The sequence below is a fragment of the Tamandua tetradactyla genome, chromosome 11 (assembly GCF_023851605.1).
Source record: "Tamandua tetradactyla isolate mTamTet1 chromosome 11, mTamTet1.pri, whole genome shotgun sequence".
Taxonomy (NCBI): Eukaryota; Metazoa; Chordata; class Mammalia; order Pilosa; family Myrmecophagidae; genus Tamandua; species Tamandua tetradactyla.
The window spans coordinates 211012-231071 of record NC_135337.1 but is presented as its reverse complement, the minus strand read 5'-3'; the positions used below and the strand labels follow the sequence as shown (position 1 = coordinate 231071).

The window sequence follows — 20060 nt, the reverse complement described above, 5'->3', positions numbered from 1 at the left end:
TGTGTTGCTGTCACACGGACGACATCCCTTCCACATACCCTTGTCCTGTGCACACATCAGCAGTTGTTTAGGGGGAAAGAGCCTCCTGCACAACTACAGGTATGGCATGTGGCAGTGCATAGGAAGTATCCAATGAGAAGAGATACAGGAAAACCAGATATTTGTCCCATCATACTGTAGTCCTAATGTTTTCTGCTGGGTTGGGAAGGTATCTATGGGAGATACAGAACGGGAAGTTTTTGAGAGCATCTGTTACCCCAATGTGTAACAGACTTTTTTTTTTTTTTTTACTGTATTTTCTGAACAGGATCCACCTCTAACTTCTGCAATCAAGGCCTGGAGTCCATACCTCACCTAAGTGAGAACAGAGACCTCAGGGAAGAAAACCAGAGACTTCAGGCTCAGTTGAGTCACATTTTCAGAGGTGAGTGCTTAATAACCACCAACTGTGGTCACTACTAGATCCTTTTCTTACCTGACAATATCAATCACCAGTTAGAGAAGCAATGAAAAGACAGTGGAGAAAAAAGAGCTATACAGATACACCAACCCCAAATTTTCATAGTTCTTTTCATTCTCCAAAGGGCTACTTTGTAAAAGTTCCTAACTATGGTCCCTTAGACTCACAGGCTCCAGGAAATCCACGATTTTTTAACAAACCAACCTGTAGATCCAGAGTACTTGAAAAAGGAAGACTTGAAACTTCCTGCGGACTTGAAAAAGGAAGAAAGGGCAGTGTTTGTAATCCCTTGCTAGTTTCTCCAGACTTTATTGAGGTTCTCTCTCCCTCCCATGACCTACTCCGTCATTCTCATATCTCCTCACAGCATCACCTTTCTTACAGTCAGAGCTGTACTCTCTCTGGTCGGCACTCTTTATGATTCTCTCATGATATCCTCCACAGCTTTCCAAATCCTATACAGTTGACAACCATGAGTTAGCACCATTTCCCATGTGACTGGGGTGGCAGAAGATCTTGGTTTTATTTGAATTGGTCGATCCAATATGTTATTCACAATGGATTTTTTATTTAAAAATATGTGTTGAACAGCCATATAAAACTAAGAATAGTGTCAGAAAGGAGACTGAAATAATGCTTGTGGAAAAGGAAAATGACATCAAAAGTTACTTCTAAATTAAACTCCTCAGGGCAAGAAGATTTGAGAGGAAAGGTTACTGCCTGGGGCAGATTATAAAAGTTAACAGATAAAAGAGAAGGCAGAACTACTAAACTACCATTAAATGCCTAGAAAGAATAGGACAGATTTCACCCAAGAGAAGAGTAAGAGATTTAAATGAGTATAATTTGCCATATCCAGGTGAATTACATCCAAGAAGACTGACAGAAACAGCAGCCTTATTCTCAGAGTCTGTCAGTAATCTTTGAAGAATCATGAAGATCAGAGTTCCCACAACTCAGAAAAAAGCAAGTGTCCCCAATTTTTTTGGGGGTGCATGGTCCGGGAATCGAACCCGGGTCTCCCACCTGAACAGCAGGCATTCTAACCACCGAAACACCCGTGCACCCAGCCCAAATTTTAAATGAAGAAACCAATCTATTCTAATAATCATAGAGAAGAAATCTTGATGTTGATTTTTGGCGGAATTCAAGAATGGATTTTTAAACAGATGGTTTGTGAGCACTTAGAAGATGATGAGTTTTAGAAACCAGAATACTTTCTCTAAGTGCAAGGAGAGTCATGTTAAATCAGAGGATCAAGGGCATTACAAAAAAAGAGGTTCATCATTCTCTATGGCATGTTGATATAGAGAGTAGCCACTCTGTCCACCCACTCATGGCTCTCCTTTCCTCTGCCTTAGTTCTGTTTTTCAGGTCAGATGTCTTGAGCTCATCTTCTTGCCAACACTTGGTCCCACAATTTAAATACACCTGTGTTCTACTTTCCAGAGCACTCTCAGGAAATGGAATGCTTGAGGGAGGCTCTGTTGTCCTCTCGATCCCGGCTTCAAGAGCTGGAAATGGAGATGGAGCACCAGAAGAGAGAACATCAGCATCTCGTGGAAGACCTGAAGGAGAAACAGCAGGAGATCTTGCATTTCCAGGAGGAAAGACTATCTCTCCAGGAGACAGACTCTAGGTAAAAGATGTCCCATTGATAAGGAAGGGGAACTTGTTTTCAGATTTAGAAGTAGGGATATAAGTAAGGCAGTGAGTGGTACCATTTAGAAAGCTCAGTCCCCTCTGCCTTTCCTGATTTATGGGTCACTATGAGCAGAAGGAAGAACTTCTCTGGGAATGTCTTTTTCCATATAAAGTTTAGGGAGTGTGAACCCTGTTGTAGAAGGCTGAAGCATCTAAGAGACTGGAGAAAGAATGCTCCCATCCTTGCAATCAGACACAATAACCTAGTCTCATAATAACCTTGGAGGCATCTATGCCAGCCATGATGTTTATGTCCCAGAATGAATCAAGATCCAAGGAGCACTGGAAGAGGAGTACAAAGAACAGGCTGGTGTGTCTGTTCTGATACTTGTTAATGGCATGATCCCGCGCGAGTTATTTTACCTCTCTGAGCTCTGTTTCCACATGGGTAAAATAAAAGTAATGGTCCTCGTGACTTCTGAGTTGACCCCAGGGCTAAAACACTGATGCCAAGGTTGACTCTGGCGTATTATCCTGATATGGCTGGGCAGCACCGACAGCTCAGTGAGCCCTTGCCTCCCCCCAGCAGGCTGCAGCACAAGCTGGCCCTCCTGCGGCAACAGTGTGAAGAGAAAGAGCAGCTCTTGCAGTCTCTCCAGTCAGAGCTACAGATCTATGAGGCACTTTATGGCAATTCCAAGACAGGACTGAAAGGTAGGTGCTCCTCCCCAACACTTCCTTTTGGTATTCCCCATAAGCCTCCTTCTCTTTATTAGTTTCCCGGTGAGGTCACTAAATTGGGGGTGGAACAGATCGAGGAAGTTACTATGATCTATGTCAGAAATATCCCCTGGGAGGCCTGGGGCTTCCAATAAGAGAGGGGAATTTTCATACACAAAGCCCAGGGGTTAGATGTTGGTGATATGAGCAAGATCTTGTGAGAGCTTCCTTAAAAAGAGGCAACAAGAGTCAAATCTACCCACTTAGAGGGCCAGAAACTAGTTAATCAAAATCTAGATAATACCAATTTTTTTCAATACAAAGAATTAGCCAGATGTTATTATCACCATTTAAAAAGGTTTTGAACATTGTGAGTAGCACATACTGATAACCCAAGTGTAGCAAACAAGCTGTCCCTCCCTGACCCTTTTCTCCAGTGGGAAAACTAAGAAATACAAAAACAAACAAAACCCTTTAGAAATGCCACTAATAGCCTCTAAATTTTAAGCATGAATTTATATTTTATTCAATTTTGTTGAGGACTTTTGCTACCTGCTGAAAAAATAACTTTGTATTTGAGAATTTTGTTGTAGTTCCCTCTTCCCCTTCAAATGTGGAGGATTCTAAACATAAAAGCAGTAAGTCTCACTAGTCTGGAACAGAGGGCTGACCTCAATTTAATGAAATTAAGCAAAGATAAAAATTAATCCTGGATTGATTTAAAATATCAGCGGTAGAAGTACAAGATGGGAAGATCTTGCTCTATAGGCATTAATGAGCTTGTATGTGAGGGATTGAGTTAGAAACCCATTTCCCGCAAGCTAGATGTAGGCCAAGGTTTCAAGAAAAGCCAACTCAGCCTGAGACCTCAGTAGTATAAGTGTGAGTTGTCTGTATGGTGGAATGAGACTATGCTTGAAGTGCTGTTAGATCATGGGATACGTCTTTCAAAAGGGGCATTGACAAATTATGGAATGTAATGAAGACAAGGGACCACAATGGAGAGGGACTAGAAATCTGGAACTGGTTTGAAGAAACTGAAAATTTCAGGCTTCAGGAAGATCATCAGATGAGAACTGGCTTCCAATATTTGCAGAATTGTCAGGTAGAGAAGAGCCAGCAGGTTTTGTGTATCTCCGGAAGACTAAACAGGATCTAAGTGTGAAGGGAAGTGGATCTACTACGTTAATCATTACCTTAAAACCCAAGCTATCTAGTGATGTAATCCTGACTAGTGAAGGAGTAAACTCTCCCTATCCAAGTCCTATTTAAATAGACCAAAGATGATTTGTCCAGGATCCTATAGAAGCAATTCTTGCTTTGGATGCACTGTTGTCTCCCAAAGACCTTTAAACACTAAGATTTCATCATTATTTCTTTAAATATGATTTATTATATAAGAATTTTCATTAATCAGCCAAATCTTAATTTTCATAAAATCCTACTAAGTGTCCTGATTTGCTGAAGAGAGAGTAAACTGGAACATAAAGAAATGCAGGGGCATATAAAGGCTGAGCAAGAAAATAGCTTATGTCTAAAGACATGGAAGCTAAAATGCACATGGTGAATGCTGGGTCTGAAGGAGACCAGTCTGAGATGAGTAAAACGTATGTATTAAAAATAAATAAATAATAGGGGAAACAAATGTTAAAATGAAATTTAGTAGATTAAAATGCTAGTGATCAATGAAAGGGAATGATAAGTGGTATAGGAAAAAAATAGGGGAGACAAAGGCTGAAATACATTGGGTAGAAGGAAATACTAGCTGTCAATGAGAGCTAGGGGCAAGGGGTATGGTATGTATGAGTTTTTTTCTTTTTATTTCTTTTTCCGAATTGATGCAAATGTTCTAAGAAATGATTATGGTGATGCGTATACAACTATGTTATGATATTGTGAGTTATTGATTATATACCAATAATGGAATGATCATATGGTAAGAATGTTCGTGTTTGTATGTTGTTATGTTTAAAAGAAATTAAAAAATTAAAAAAAAAAAAAAAGAAAGAAAGACACCAGTCTGATTTTTACGGGAACCTCTGTATCATAGAGTTGTGAAGAGTCCGGTTAGTTGAAGGGAGACTTTTCAGAGTATAGAGTCCCTGCAAGGTAAGATGAAAGTTTATATTTCATGTAGTGGGCAGTGGAAATTATTATGTTTCTTCTAGCAAAATAGGTACATGATGAAAACAGAATTTTAAGATGATAAGTTTTGTGGAATATATAGTTGGGATAAATAAGAATCATGAAAACCTATTGGATTGGTATAGTTATTTTCTGGGCATTAAGTGATGAGAATCTAATATGAGGTGCTGTTTTAGTTTGCAAGCTTCTGGAATGCAAGGTACCAGCACTGTAATGGCTTTAAAAAAGAGGAATTTAATAAGTTACAAGTGTACAGTTCTAAGCCTATAAAAATGCCCAAACTAAGGCATCCAGTAAAAGATACTTTAATTCAAGGAAAGCTGATGGGTCAGGAGCACCTCTGTCAGCTGGGTAGTCACGTAGCTGGCATCTGCCAGTCCCTTGCTCCTGGGCTCAGTTGCTTTCAGCATCTGTTCCTGTGGGGGTTCCTCACTTTGCTTCTCCAGGGATTACTCTCATCTCTTGGCTTCCTGGGCTCTCTCCTGGTTCTGGCTTGCTTAACATCTCATGGTGTCTCCAAATATCTGTGTCTCTGTTCTCCAGGTGTCAGCATCTGCCAGCTCTCTCTGTCAGCTCTGAGGCTTCTGTTGTTTCTGCCTCTCTCCAATATATTTCCTCTTTCAAAGGATTCCAGTAAACTAATCAAGACCCACCTGAAATAGATGGCATCACATCTCCGTCTAATCAAAAGGTCACACCCACTTTTGGGTGTGCCACAGTCTGATGGAGATAATTTAATCAAAAGATCCCAACCCACAGTATTGAATCAAGATTAAAAGAAATGGCTGCTCCCACAAGATTGGGTCAGATTTAAAACATGTTTTTTCTGGGTTACATAATAGATTCAAACTGGCACATGTACCATAGGCAACATAAAGAGGAATGAGTAGATGAAAAAATTTTCAAGAAAGAATAAGAAAGACTTCATGGGAAATTGGATTTAGGATAAAAAAGGGAGGTACATTATAGAATTGTGGGATAGTCTTTGGAAACCACTTCATCCTGAACTACCCCCATTTTCATGCTTCTGCCCTTTTTTATGGATCATTTAGGCTCCATTTCAGAGCCACTACAGCTAAACGTCCATGTTCCCTTCTCTTTAATTCCAAACTCCAATAAGGTCTCTGAATTGAAAGTTTTTCCTCTTACTCATTTTGTTACAAATCTAAGTGAACTGCCAAGAGGCTATTCATAGCCTTCATTTATTATGCTTTGTTAGCATATCCGCATAGCTCATTGCAGAAATTTAATGTTTTTGAATAAGGGCTGGGGCCCCAGATGCAACTGGGTGTATCAAATAATATATAGTGTATGAGTCCTATTCCCTTGTTAAAATCTGAAACAAATTCTACAGTTGAAAATAGATTTGGCCTCAGGGTTTTCAGATAAGGGATTGGGACCTTACAGAGTACATTTTAGCTATGTTCATCCCCACCCCCCCCCCACCCCCCTGGTAGAAATAGATCATGTGAGTGGAGGTATAAAATATGAGGAAGTTGCAAAATTCACTTAGTTATGATCTCTGGCCCATGTTTCATTTTTGGCCACGTTTTTTTACTTTTGTCCTTATATACTATCCAGAGCCCTGATGCCTTCCTCCTCCTCCTCCTCTTTGAGTCCTGAGTGAGGCTGAAATCAAGCATCGTTCTCCTTCAGCCCCACCGTTCCCTACTTTAGTGTTAACCCCTGCCTTGCAAGACTCTGCTATTTAGATTGTAGAACCAAGGTTCACGTCAGAATGGAATGAAGGGCTTTACCTAATCTGCCAGCCTACATGCATGTGGGTAATTTGAACCTGAGAAAAACTCCAGACTGGCTGCTTGTCCTCTCAGGATAGACGATAACTCTATCGGGGAGGTGTTGCCACTGTATGCTGCCTGGAGCCTTGAGATTACAGTGTGGTCCTGACTAAAATGAGGACAGGGAGTTGTATTCTGACAAGTGCTTAGACATACTGCACCAGGGCTACCAGTCCCCTCCTCTTCTTTCATCTTATAGCTAGGAAGCCTGTTACCAAGTCCCTTTGAGGTACAAGCTTTGAGAGGGCAACTGGAGCAGAGTGTTCGGTTGAACAATTGTCTGTGACTGCAGCTGGAGCAGCAGTTGAGCGAAATGTCCATACAGCCAGCCTCAGCTTCTCCTCTGACAGCCAGAACTTCCTAGCCAACACTGACCCTGGAAAAAAGCAGCCACTCTTTAAAGGTTTTGAAGGCAAAGGAAATTTGCAAGCCTTAGCCAGTATGTAGTTCACCAGGAGAGTCTTTCCCGGTTCATGCTCCATAGCATGAGAAATAGGTGGAAACTGGAGATACTTAAGCTACTGAGGGAGAACCTGAGGTTGGTGGTCAAAACTGGAAGCAGATTCCGACTTTGCTCACACATTGTTCTACTTGGGCAAGTCGTTTAAACTCTCAGGTATTTAAGCCTCAGCTTCCTCATCTTTCAGATGAGGATAATTGTAATATGTACCTTCTATAGTCATTTGAAGCATTAATGAAATCATTTACAAGTGCTCATCACAATAATTAAGAGCTATTTTTGTTAATAACTATTCCTTGTATAATGCTTTAAAATTTACTAAATATTTTCAAATATGTAGTTTCATCTGAGGTAGGGCAAATTCTACTATCTCTCTACTTCATATGAGAACTGAGACAGTGAGACATTGAATGACATGCAGGTTGACAGGACGTTCACCTTCAGTATTGCTCCCCTGTCCAGATTGGCTTGTCTGGTTTCTCTTTGCCTAACATGTGGGGAACTGAGCTGTATGGTAAAATTTCCCTGTTCCTAAGGAAATCAGGGTTTTGAGAAATTATTGAGGGATGAGTGTGTTTGTTTCAGGGGGCAGGCATCCACTTCTTCCATCCCCACCCCCTTGTCTGCCCTCTCAGATGGGCATTTTTAACCAGTTCCCACCCTCGTCTTAATTTCTCTCATCAATCTTACATTACCAAGTTTTAATATGAATGTTAGTATTTCCACACACACAGTCTCTTGACACATTTAATTTTTCCTTTCTCTTCTTTTTTGTCCTACTTTTATACACCATTTATTTCAACATTCCTCAACACCTCCATGGCTATATCCTCAATTCTATACTAATAGGGAACCACTTCTACTCAGCTTCTTTGAAACTGAGCTTTCAAACTCTCACGCGTGCTTTTCCTGGGTCATGTTAGTCTTTGTTTTTCTCTGGTTCTTTCAGATGCTCATTTAATAGACAGTGATCAGTCTGGTGAGCATGCTGTTGTGGCTATTAAAGAATGTGCATGTGGACCTCCACGCATAGCACCTGCCTGGCTCACGGATGCTGCTCTGTGTAGGTCAGGTGGATGCCGTGCCCTGCTCGGGGTGGTGGGATAGTTGTACTGCTCAGTTACATCTCCTTTACTTCCCTCTATCCAGACATTTCTGTCTCCCTCGCTTACCAGGACACCATCCAAGCTCAGCCCCACAGGCTCAGTTACTGCTCCCCCTCCTCGCTCACCATGGAGGCCTGTGCAGGAAACCAGTCTCCAAACCACATTTACCTGAGCAAGGTCATTTTCATCCTCTTTGTGATATAGTCCCATTCCTGCACCATCACATTTCTTCTGGGTCTCCAATAGGGCCTCTTATTCCAACAAGGCTTCTGTCTCCTATTCTTCTTATACAATTCTTATGCTCTTCTTATACTGTCTGTTATTCCTCTTATACTTTCAAATTTTTTTCCATTTCCATCTCACTAGAATAGCGATTAGTTGAATTTAATCCCCTATAAATCAATTTATTCTCTGATTCAAAATTATTAAGATATATCCTATACTTAAATTTCATTTCAAGGCATTTTACACTACATGTAAAATTGTATTCAAAGCTGCAGTTACAAACTATACCTAAAAATTTATTGAATTAGAAGTTGCTTTCTCATGAAATACCCTTCAAGTAAAGGAAAACCTTGTGTTCTGAAGAATGGAAACATACCGCACTGGGTGATTCATGTGCTTCTGTGGTTGGTGAGGTACCTGTTGGGCAGTATATTCTAAAATTCCCAACAATTATGATTTCTTCACTCCCTAGATGCAGTTTCTTCCCCTCCAGTTCGGGATGTTGGCATGACTTCTCCAGCTCTGGTCTTCCCCAGTCCTCGTTCTTCTGCTCCTGGCTCAGAGACCTCCGTCTTCAGTCGGACAAATGGTAAATATGGCAACGAAGGACTTTGGGATCAGTAATGAAAAAATATTAATGCAGGCAATTTTTATTTGCTGCCTATGCCATATGTGAATTTGGAGATTCTTCTCTGCATGCCCCAAGGCCTGTAGCCCTCCTCAAAGGACCCTGTGGTCCTTTCTTCTGATTTTTACTCCTTACCCCCCACCCCCTGCCACCTCTCTTTTTTTTTTATACTATGCATCTTTTAACTACTGAGGGTATATTTGCTATTTACAGCAAGCTAGGCCCTTTCTTCTATATCTCCTATTTTCACTATATACTTCTCTGTTCCAGATGGAGCTGACTTGATATTGCACCTGCTGTAATTATCTTTCTCGTTCTTTCTTCTTCCTCTACAGGCTCAATTTCTTTGTGTGTGTCCTATACACCTGGAAATAGTTTTTGTATTAATAATATTTTTCCTGAATATTTTGTTTGTCATCGAGAATGAAATTTACCTCCTGGCAATATTGTCATGGGATAATGTAAAACAGATTATAAAAATATAGAAACCAAAATATCTCTGTGGACTTAATCCCACTTTTGAACTTTCTAATTCTCCTTTCTTATTTCTGACCTCTTTCACTATATGACATCTGTTTTTTATTGAAGTGATCTGATCACATGATGGTAAATAACAGTGGATTCTCTATTGTTGTGGTTTTATCTTTCAGAGCCAAGTGTGGATGCTTCTTCAGTAATCAAGGACCCTCCCAAGCTGGAGGGTGATGCTACTGATGGCTCCTTTGCCAATAAGCATGGCCGCCATGTCATTGGCCACATTGATGACTATAGAGCCCTGAGAGAGCAGATTGGGGAGGGCAAGCTGCTGGTCAAAAGGATAGCAGCTCTTGTGAGATCAGCATGCAACTTCCCTGGTCCTACGTCTCAGGGCACTGAGGTAATCCCACCTTTGGCTTTTAGGTCCACTTTATCCCTGTGGTCCTTTCTTCTGATTTTTACTCCTTACCCCCCACCCCCTGCCACCTCTCTCTTTTTTTTAATACTATGCATCTTTTAACTACTGAGGGTATATTTGCTATTTACAGCAAGCTAGGCCCTTTCTTCTATATCTCCTATTTTCACTATATACTTCTCTGTTCCAGATGGAGCTGACTTGATATTCTCCCCCTGAAAATTACAGAAAAGCCTGGGCTCCTAGTTGTCATCTTCAGTAGGACATTCATTGAGATTGACATATACTTGGGGCTGTGCTGAGTACCCTTTTGTAGTTTATTATCTTTTATAGTCATACTGCCCAGAGTATCCTGTGGGCAAAATGAAATCATTTAATCAGATAAGTACAAATTGATGGATTTGTATCCATATAGGACATGGGTGGAAGAAGTGAGGCTCTTGACAGCCATGGGTTTCCTTGTTCAGACTGAGCCGGGGAAGGGAGAGCAGTCAACAAAGCTTCTCAGAGAGCTGCATCATTGGGAAGGACTGGGCACCAATTGCGGTGCTGTCCAAAGCCACTGCAGATGCACAGAAATGTAAGAACAGCCTCTGCCTCCAATGACCTCCAACTAGAGGGGAAGGTATCCATACTAGTGGATCAGTAGTGCTATAGGAAAGTGTTAGAAGTTGTCATCTGAATTTTGAGTACACAAACGATGAAATGGTCATTTATACAATGGAAAGAACATAAGTTTCATAGCGGACATGTGGGTTGTCTAGGTGGAGGTGAGTATTCCAGGTAAAGGGAGAAGCAGTCAGTCCTTGGAGCCATAAATGGTTCAGCCCAGTGAAGCCATAAGGTAAAGATTTTGGAAAGAGAAAGGGTTGCCACTGCAAGAAACAGAGACATTAGACTTGATAGCATAGAGCAGCTGCTAGAAAGCCTAAAGACCTAGTGTAGGAGAAATCTATAGTCAAATGAGTTCTTTCAAGTGGGAGGTCACTGCTGAGATTGTGGCTCCTGGATTGCCTAATCATGAAAGGGTTTCTCAGATTCAAGCAGACCCATGTTGTAGGTGTAAGTGCTTCACTCTCAGAGGAAGATTGAGACCCGGGCTTGAAAATAAAAACAAAAACTGGTTGATTCCTTTGCCCAGTGGGCCCATCACTAATCCCCCCTTCCCAGGTGCTGAGCAGTGAGAGTGTCCATGAGCTTCGGAGCAGCACCAGCACCCTGCACCACACCTTGGAGGAGTCAGCTTCCCTCCTCACCATGTTCTGGCGAGCGGCCTTGCCAAACTCCCACAGCCCTTTGCTGCCTGTCAAAGTGGTAAGACACCATGTCTTTACTGGGTTCAAATCTCACTCTTCTGCCCCCAAATGTCATCTCTCTTCAGTCTGCAGCTCTCCTGAAGATCAGGAGCTGAGTGGTGAGTTGGGAGATGCAGAGCCTTGGGGTCCTCCCTGGAAGGCTGCTTTCAGTGCAGCTCTGTCCACACAGTTTCTCTTCTCACTCCATGACTTTTACATAAGAAATAAAAGAGAGAAAGAAAGGATCTGGAGAAGGCAAAGATTTAGTAATCCTGGCAATCCATGAGATTTGAAATCCTTTAACTTTCTGAGGTTTGGCTGAGCTGAAATTAAGGACATGTTGAAGCTTCAATGCTTCCTTCCTCCAGTCCTAGGTCCTCCTAGTTGTTATGTTGTCCCACAATGTCACCATGAGATGTAAGCCTTCTGTAGCCACACCCTGGAACCTCAATTTATGACTTAAACATGAGCCTCTGACCCAGGCCTGCAAAGGACCTGGCTCTCAAAGCCAGGTCTTTCAGGAACCTCTCAGACCTCAGGCGGCTCTCCATTGGCAGAACATTGTGAGGCAGATACCAGAATGCCCTCCCCAGCCATTCTAACTATAGATGAATGTTCCAGATTCCTCATGGAACCCAACTATACTAAGTATGGGGAGGGGAAATGTGGCCGTCTTCAAATTGGCACAAATATTTTTTTTGTGCAAACTGTCTATAGGTCAGCCCTGTCTAAGTGCCTGCCTATATATGTAAATACCCAGCCACATCTATACCTGCCCAGACATAACATTCCTGAACTGCCAAGTCTTACTTGTGAAACAGTAGTAATATAGCTGGTGTCAGGGCTGAATTTTAGCTGTGGTTCACAGCTGGGAGATTAAGTATGATTGGGAGGCAGGTTCTTTTTAGCAACAAATTTGTAGGCCTGAACTAATTTGAATGGGGCTTCCCATTTTTCAGTATTCCCACCTAATGGCGTCAGCATAAGCTATCATCAGTTGGAGGGTTTTAGAGGCTGTTATGGAGAAATTCAGTCTAGAAACAGTTGAAAAGGTTGTGGGATCCTACCTTGGAGTATAAAGAACTGCATAGCATGTAGTGCTCTAGAATTTCTGATCTTTGATGGAGAGCCTGTCCATCTTCCCAGGGAGAGTCAATGAAAAGGGAACTTCTGGAACTGAGAACCAAACTATCAAAACAGGAGACTCTCCTTCAGAGTACAGCTGAGCGCCTAAAGACTGCCACCCAGCAGAAGGAGAACATGGAGCAGTTCATCTTCAGCCATTGTAGGTGCTGCGGAGCCAGGAATGAGCAGGGGAAAGGGAGGTGGTCTTCTGAACTCCCCATTCTGCTGCTGCTGAACCACGAGCAGGGAAACTGTGGGGTATTTCCATAGTAGAGTCTGATGTGATGTCCTTAAACCGCCTATGCCATAAGTAATTGTGTATGCTAAAGGAGGAAAGGATGGGAGGTGCCAAGAGACCCCCAGAGAAGTGGCTGGGTAAAAAAAACACATTAGAAAGCACATGCCAAGACAAGTTTGGACTGGCTGGTCATGTCTCCTTTGTTGACCTGTTTTCTCATTTCAGTGACCAGGACACATGATGTTTTAAAGAAGGCAAGGACTAATTTGGAGGTAAGAAAACTATTACATCAGCCAGAGCTACAGAGTCACCCAAACCCATGCCCATCTGTCATCACAGTCTGCAGGTGACCCTGAACCTGCTTTGATCTTCCAAGAGATTTCTGGTCCATTTTTAGGGTCACAGGTCCTTAATAAGCATCCTTGTATTTTCCATCAAGATCATCCATCCATTCCCATCAGCTCCCTTGCTGACATTTCTTTTCACTTTACATCATCATCATTATCTCTTCTTTTTAATATAATGACTCCTTCTTTTTGTCAAGTTAGGAGTCTGTACAAATGCAAACTTAATATATCCTTTAGGTTAGAGGCCTGTTTGAATCTGTCTCTGATTCCTGTGGGAATCTGTCCCTGAATTAGTTTTTTTGATTAGGAATCCTGAGGCCAGTTATATGTACTACCTTAGGGAAGAATAAAGGAAAGTGCAACTTAATAAATTTCTTTTACTGTACATTATAGCCTTAAGAACAGCAATTTTATTTTAATATTTCTTTTTCTTTGGCAACATCACAAGAAATAACCATTAATCTTATTGATCTAAAAGAGAATTTGATAATAAGTAAAAACTGAAATGTAATGATGGGTATAAGAGACATTCTCTACATTTCCTTAAAACACTAAGAGTTAATCATTTTCTAGCAAATATTTTGAAGAAAAACTTGAGTTGTATGGAATGGCTTAAAAACCAGAAAGTGAACCTTTGGATATGGACTTCCTTTACCATGAACAATGGAACATATTCCTAGAAATGTTCCTAAATTGTCCCCTGAGAGAATGCTGATCATCCCGCTGTGCAGATGGGTTGGGTCATGATTTAACTGTTAAAAAAAATTTTTTTTTTTTTTTTGCAAATTCCCTTTTGTCTTTCTCTGATGATTCCTTTCTTTCCTGAGTCTCTTTAGAAGAACAATTACAAGATTTCTTCTGTAAAGCCTTATTCCTGTCCCAGCAAAGGTAACCCAGCAGCCTCAAGTTACCCCAGGCTTCCTCAAGTTTGGAAGCTTCCCTCTCTACTCCCATTAGAATATTAGAATGGGCCAAAGATCTGGGTTCAGATCCCAGGCTTGTCTCTGACGGGTTGTGTGGCGTTGGATGCCCCCTCTGCAAAGGTGGAACTAGGTGACCTCTGAGGTTCCTGCTGCCTGGCCCCTCCCTCTCCTCATTAATGTAAATTGGACGCAAACTTAACAGGGATTCTATGCAAAATGTCCTCCCCTTCCTACAAAAGGCTGTTTCTATAAGTGCATATTTCATGCTAAGCACTTCTGTTCCTGGGAGATGAAGAAGGTCATCATTTTTCTCCAGACAAAGTAAACTGGAAAGTCATCTGACCCCTGAAGAGGGAGGGTTTGGGATCTGGCCAAGCAATCTGCAGGGGCACTGAGTAGGGATCTCACAGCATGACGGTGGGGGGAGCTTCAGAGGAAGGACCTGGTGGCACCAATTGTCCCTCCAGACTCACAGCATCCCCTCAGCTTGTCCTCTGAACAGGCTCTCATCAGGTTCTGGGTTTCTGTAACCACTTAGCTGTCACTCCAGTCACAGTTAGGAAACAGTATGCCAGCCAGGAGATTCTTACTTGGTTTGATTTTTTTTTTCTCCAGGTGAAATCCCTAAGGGCTCTGCCATGCACTCCAGTCTTGTGACTCTTGCCTTCCAGGAGCCATGCAAGAAGCGAAGTCATCAGAGATCCTTAAAACAGCTGGAAGGGTGGGCCTGCCCCCCTTTTGTGCAGCTGCCTGTCCACTGAGCAGGATTTGGGCCCCCTTACTCCACCGGCTGGAAGGGCTAGAAGAAGGAGTTAGGTCTGTCCTGGTGGGGCAGGGAAGAGAGGAAGCCTTTCTTGCAGTTACGGGACACCAGTAGTCAAGGTCCACCTAGCCCAGCACTAAGCGAAACCCATTACTCTTGCATGCGGGACCTTGTCACACTGCTTCTAAACAGCTTCAGTGGCACCTGGACTAGCTGCAGCACAAGTTTCTCACCTCAGCACCTATCCTCAGGTGGTCAACTCAGGGGAAATAGCTCCCTGCTTCTTCTGAATGGAGCTTGGGGTCCCAACACTGGAACTCCTCGGGTAGTTCTGAAAGCACAGTACTGAACAAGGGGCCTGCCAGACAGAATGTTGGTGGAGGCTCTAGGAGCACAACTCAGAGGTCCACACCTGACCCTGGGCCAGCTGAAATGAGTCATAGAATGGGCTTCCATCTACACCACAGCACCTGAGTTTTTTGAACCCACATGGTGAAAGCAGTGACTACCCAGATGCCATCTAATGCTTATTATAGTACCTTCTATCTATTTCCTATTTGGATCTCCAATTTGACTGACCCCTCTCTAAATTTGCTGTCCCCTTTCTTCATCCTAACCTTCATCTGGGGAACTGGAGAGTGATGGTCAGAAAAAACCCTTTGAAAGTCTTGTGGAAAGCAAGCCTGTGCTCATTTTTAAGTAGCATGTTAGAGGCCCCCAGTTGTGCTAAAGCCTAGCTTGTGTCTTCACAGTGCTTAGAGGACACGTGTGTGTGTATAAATGTATGATATGTATTTATATATACTGCTTCAGTGATATGTTGAAGGTCAACATAAATGGTAGACAGGGTCAGTAAGAGGAAATAGTCTTTGTAGTGGCTATGAAGGTAAATGTGTATAAGGAAATAAATGGTGTTCTTTGCTTGGCTTTGTTTTCCATTTCTGCACCACTTCCTGGACTGAATGTATAAGAATAGGAAAGGGCAAACTATCATGGAGAAACTCATACTGTAATGCTTGAAGTATAAATTTGAAAGAATAGATTTTTCCTCTGTTATTTTGTGAGAATCTCCAATGAAATAATAGGAAGGAGTGGCTCCTAAGTTTGGTTTGTCTTAGGATCTGCCGTGGAGGGTATAAAAGTTTTGTTGTGGGCTCCAGTTTCAAGAGATTTAGTTGGTGTGGGGCCCCAGAACCTGTACATTTTAAATAAACACCCCAGCTGATTATAATGAAGGGACTTCAGACAACAGTTAAAAGAATTTGTTCTATAACTTGAATCAAAACTATAAATAAATTTGTTTTACTTTAATTGAGGTGCCTTTTTCTTTTTTGAAATGTGCTTAATAGTCATTGTATAAACTTTGACATGAAGTTCTTAAAATTTTCCTTGGGCAAAGTCCTTGTCTATGTCTTTTTGCCTTCCGGAATTAATAAACAGCTGCTACTCCAGCAACAGATAAATATTTCCCAGCAACAGATAAAAAGCAAACAAGTACAAAGGTGAACCACTGTCACCACAACCATCACCAATAACAATAACAGTATTTGCCTGAGGTAGAGATGCCCTTTAATTGTGATGTAGAGTGGACTCAACTTCTGCTTTTATGCTCAATTTTTCAAATTTTTACCTGAGTACCTTTGGCTGTCGACAACAGAGGAATCACTGACAGAATCAGCTGGATGGATGGACAGTCAGCAAGACTATTAAACATTATTTCAAGTAAGTAGCAAAATTTGAGAACTACGTGACCTATGGTTGTTCAGACATTCAGGAAATTCTTCCTTCATCCTGTGCTTCCAGGGCAAGTAGACCTTGATAATATAATTAGTTATCAATGAAGACGTCAAATGTTGTTTCTATAAAAGTCATTTATTAACTGATAACATTTATGAAAGCAGCACCAAAATATAGTATATAACCTGGCCTCCCTGTGCCCAGAGTCCCTGGGGCCATGGGGATCCCTGCGCTGTCCACATGGGGCCAGCAGGGGCATCCTTGTTCTTCCTCCTGGAACTGGACTTTCAATGACTCAGGCTCCCAGTTAGCTTTCAATGTTCTAAGGAGATTGTGGTTCAGATGTTACCCTTATGTGCTCAGATTTTCCTGACTTTTGGACACACCATCCCTGAGGTGAGCCAAAGGCCTACACCACTCAGGTCTCCGTGGGTTGGTTGTGGATGTTTAGCTACTGCACAAGTGGAGACTTCTCAGTCTTTTCCCCTAAATAGGGGGAGAAGAGAGTGAATAGGGGTAGGGGTTTAGGTTTTGGGCTGGCACAGAAGAGGAGCCATAACAACAACGAGGAGGAGAGATGGAAAAGGCAGGGGAGGCTGAGCTGAGACCAAGGAGGTTCTATTCTCTGGCCCCAGAATGGCTGTACATCTCTCTCAAGCAAACTTTAGCCTTATTCTGCACCTTTTACCCCACTGGTCTCTCAATTCTAGTCTCTTCCCACAATAACAGCCCCTTTGTTCCCCTCCCACCCCCTGAATCTGGACATTCTTTCTCCATGGAGCCTCTCCAAGCCTAGCCACAGATCTTTCACTTGCAATAGGATTTTACCACTCACCCACCTCCCTCCTTTTGCCAATCCCCTGAATTTTGGTTTGACGGGTCCCAAAACACAAAGTTTTCCCAAGAGAAAAGGAAATGCAAGTATGATTCTAACTCTTCCAGCTCATTTCACATTGTGATTTTGAAGATGTCAAACTTGTTAAAAAAAAATCATTCTTTGATTTTGACTGAGGACCTTCTTGGACCAGGGAATTATTTCATGTGTTAATTGTGTTATGAAATCATCATCCAGGTATTAAATCCTCATATTAAAGTCACGTATCATCCTTAATAAGAGGAAAGCAGGCTGCAAGTGACAAATTTCATGAAAAAATAAAATTGGGAAAGATCCCAGAAAAGGCAAGATACGGGATAGTGTTTGGAGCTTCCTGCTTGGTCCGCTTCCCAAGCATTGGATCCTCAGACTCCTTTGCCCAGATTTTCTTCTTGCTTTTCTCTGATTCAAATGTCTCTGCACTGATATTTGCATGGTCTACCTTTATACTATTCCTTTTCCTTCTTTATATCTCTTCTCTTCTTTCTTTTTTGTATTTAAATAATGTAATATTAAGCATTCTGACAAATGGCGAGACTGACCCATAATTTCCACAGTAATAAACACCAAGCTGGACCTATTACTTAAGTAAGAGAGCTCTACTGATGATGCACAATCTCTCTGAGCCAAGAAAACTCTTATTTTATGTACAATTTCTTCATTTGGAGTTAAGGACTTGTGGGCATTAGAGTCAAAAGTGAATTGGTGTCAGCTGTCGATTGGTTGGCATTCAAAAGCCAATCATTGGAGTGATTTGCTTTCAACTAACACATTTTTAGAAATGAGGGTCTAATATTGACTGATATGCTTGCAGAAGTGTGTTCACTGAGGCAAATGGCTGTGGCAGGTAGAATAAGATATCCACAGCCTAATCCCACAGCATGTGAATATGTTGCATTATCTAGAAAAAGGGACTTTGCTGGTGTGATTATGTTCAAGACATTGAGTTGGGGAAATTATCCTGAATTGTGCAGGTGGACCTAACATAATCACAATTGACCTTAACACTGAAAGAGGGAAAAAGGAGAGTCAGTCTCAGAGTGATGCGATGTGAGAAAGCCTGGATCTTTTATAACTGACATTGAAAATGGGAGGGGGTGATAAGCCAAGGAATATGGTTGTCTCTATAAGCCAGAAAAGGCAGGGAAACAGATTCTCCCCAAGAGCCCTCTGAATGGCAGGCAGTCAGGCTAACACATTGCTTCTGGCCCAGTGAGACTCATTTTGGACTCTGATCTCTAATTGTAAGATAATAAATTAATCGTCTGAAGCCACTAAATCTGCAGTAATTTGTTACAGAATCAATAGGAAACTAATACAGTAGCTATTGATGGATTAAGATGGTTTAAAATGCATTCTGATGGCTCTTTGTTAACAAAACATTTCATCTTTTACCAGGAATGTGAACTTAAAAAGTTCTCAATTCTCATTGTAAATAATTTAAATGATCCTGGAATATGCATGTATATATTTTAGCCTATTATCATTTGCTCCCTCTTCCACCCTTATTAGATTACTAAGCAGCCTTATAGATCTGTATTGTTCCCTGGTTCTTATGTGATTTTTTAACTAGTTCTGTCCAATATCATTTTTGTCAGGAGGTGAGGTTTGCTGTCCCCAAACAAGGTGTCTAAGGCCACACCCAACTTAGGGCATTGCAAATGAGTAGTATGATTCGAGGTTGGGTTGTGAACAGATGTATGTTTGGGGCAGGGTTTGAGAAGCTTCATCATTGCATTCATAATGATTTCCAAAGGACTGGTGACAGAGTATTGAACTTAAGAGCATCCTTTGTTATATTTGGGCCACCTAGTGAAATAGCAAAATGTGGGAAATCTTTCAAATTTCAAAATAGTGCTAAGTATAATTAAAGAAGATCAAAATAAATAGATATGCCTTATCCATGCATCAGAAGAATCAATATTGTTAACAAGTTAATTCTCCACAAATTGATCTATGGATTCATTGCAATCCCAATGAAATTCCATCAAATTTTTATGGTAAAGACTGACAAGCTGATTCCAAAATTCCTTTGAAAATGCAAAACACTATTCATACTATCCAAAATAGCTCTGAAAATGAACAAAGTCAGAATGCTAATAACTGATTTCAAGAATTACTATACAGGATTACTATACAACTACAATAATTAAAACAGCATGGATGTTGGCATAAAGATAAACACATCAGAGAGTCCAGAAATAGACATATGTGGGCAGCTAATTTTTGATAAATAGCCTGAAAACAATGCAGTAGAAAAGTATAGCCTTTTCGACACATGGTGCTGGAACAATTGACAGCATAGGCAAAAAAAAAAAAACATGAACTAGACGTAAACCTCCCACCTACATAAAAATTAACTCAAAATAAACCATAGTCCTAAACATAAAACCTAAAACTTCTCTGCAGAAAACTTTTATCACATTGGGTTAAGCAAAGATTTTGAGAAATGACACTTTTTAAAAGTTTTTAAAATTTTTTTATTGAAAAATCTCTACGCACATACAGTCCAATCATATTATGCAATCAATGGTTCACAATATCATCACATAGTAGTGTATTCTTCACCATGATCATTTTTAGAACATTTGCATCACTCCAGAAAAAGAAATAAAAAGAAAAGAACTCATATATTCCACACCCTTAACCCTCCCTCTCATTGACCAACAATATTTCAAT

The 20060-nt window shown here is 41.2% G+C and overlaps 1 protein-coding gene across 20 annotated transcripts in view; it reads left to right on the top strand.

Moving 5' to 3' along the window:
* Positions 1 to 16081, top strand: part of PDE4DIP (phosphodiesterase 4D interacting protein) — a 212731-nt gene extending 196650 nt beyond the window's left edge. For 8 of the 20 annotated variants that reach the window (XM_077119707.1, XM_077119710.1, XM_077119711.1 and 5 more), the window contains 10 exons: positions 308 to 424; positions 1910 to 2099; positions 2691 to 2818; positions 9032 to 9148; positions 9838 to 10064; positions 11250 to 11393; positions 12521 to 12659; positions 12963 to 13009; positions 13921 to 13972; positions 14623 to 16081. In XM_077119707.1, coding sequence (XP_076975822.1) covers positions 308 to 424; positions 1910 to 2099; positions 2691 to 2818; positions 9032 to 9148; positions 9838 to 10064; positions 11250 to 11393; positions 12521 to 12659; positions 12963 to 13009; positions 13921 to 13972; positions 14623 to 14768 — 1307 coding nt within the window. In that variant the 3' untranslated portion in view covers positions 14769 to 16081. Of the gene's footprint in view, positions 1 to 307; positions 425 to 1909; positions 2100 to 2690; positions 2819 to 9031; positions 9149 to 9837; positions 10065 to 11249; positions 11394 to 12520; positions 12660 to 12962; positions 13010 to 13911; positions 13973 to 14622 lie in introns of those variants that run through there. The other 12 variants (XM_077119715.1, XM_077119717.1, XM_077119708.1 and 9 more) reach the window with 6 other exon arrangements.
* Positions 16082 to 20060: the final 3979 nt, after the last annotated feature.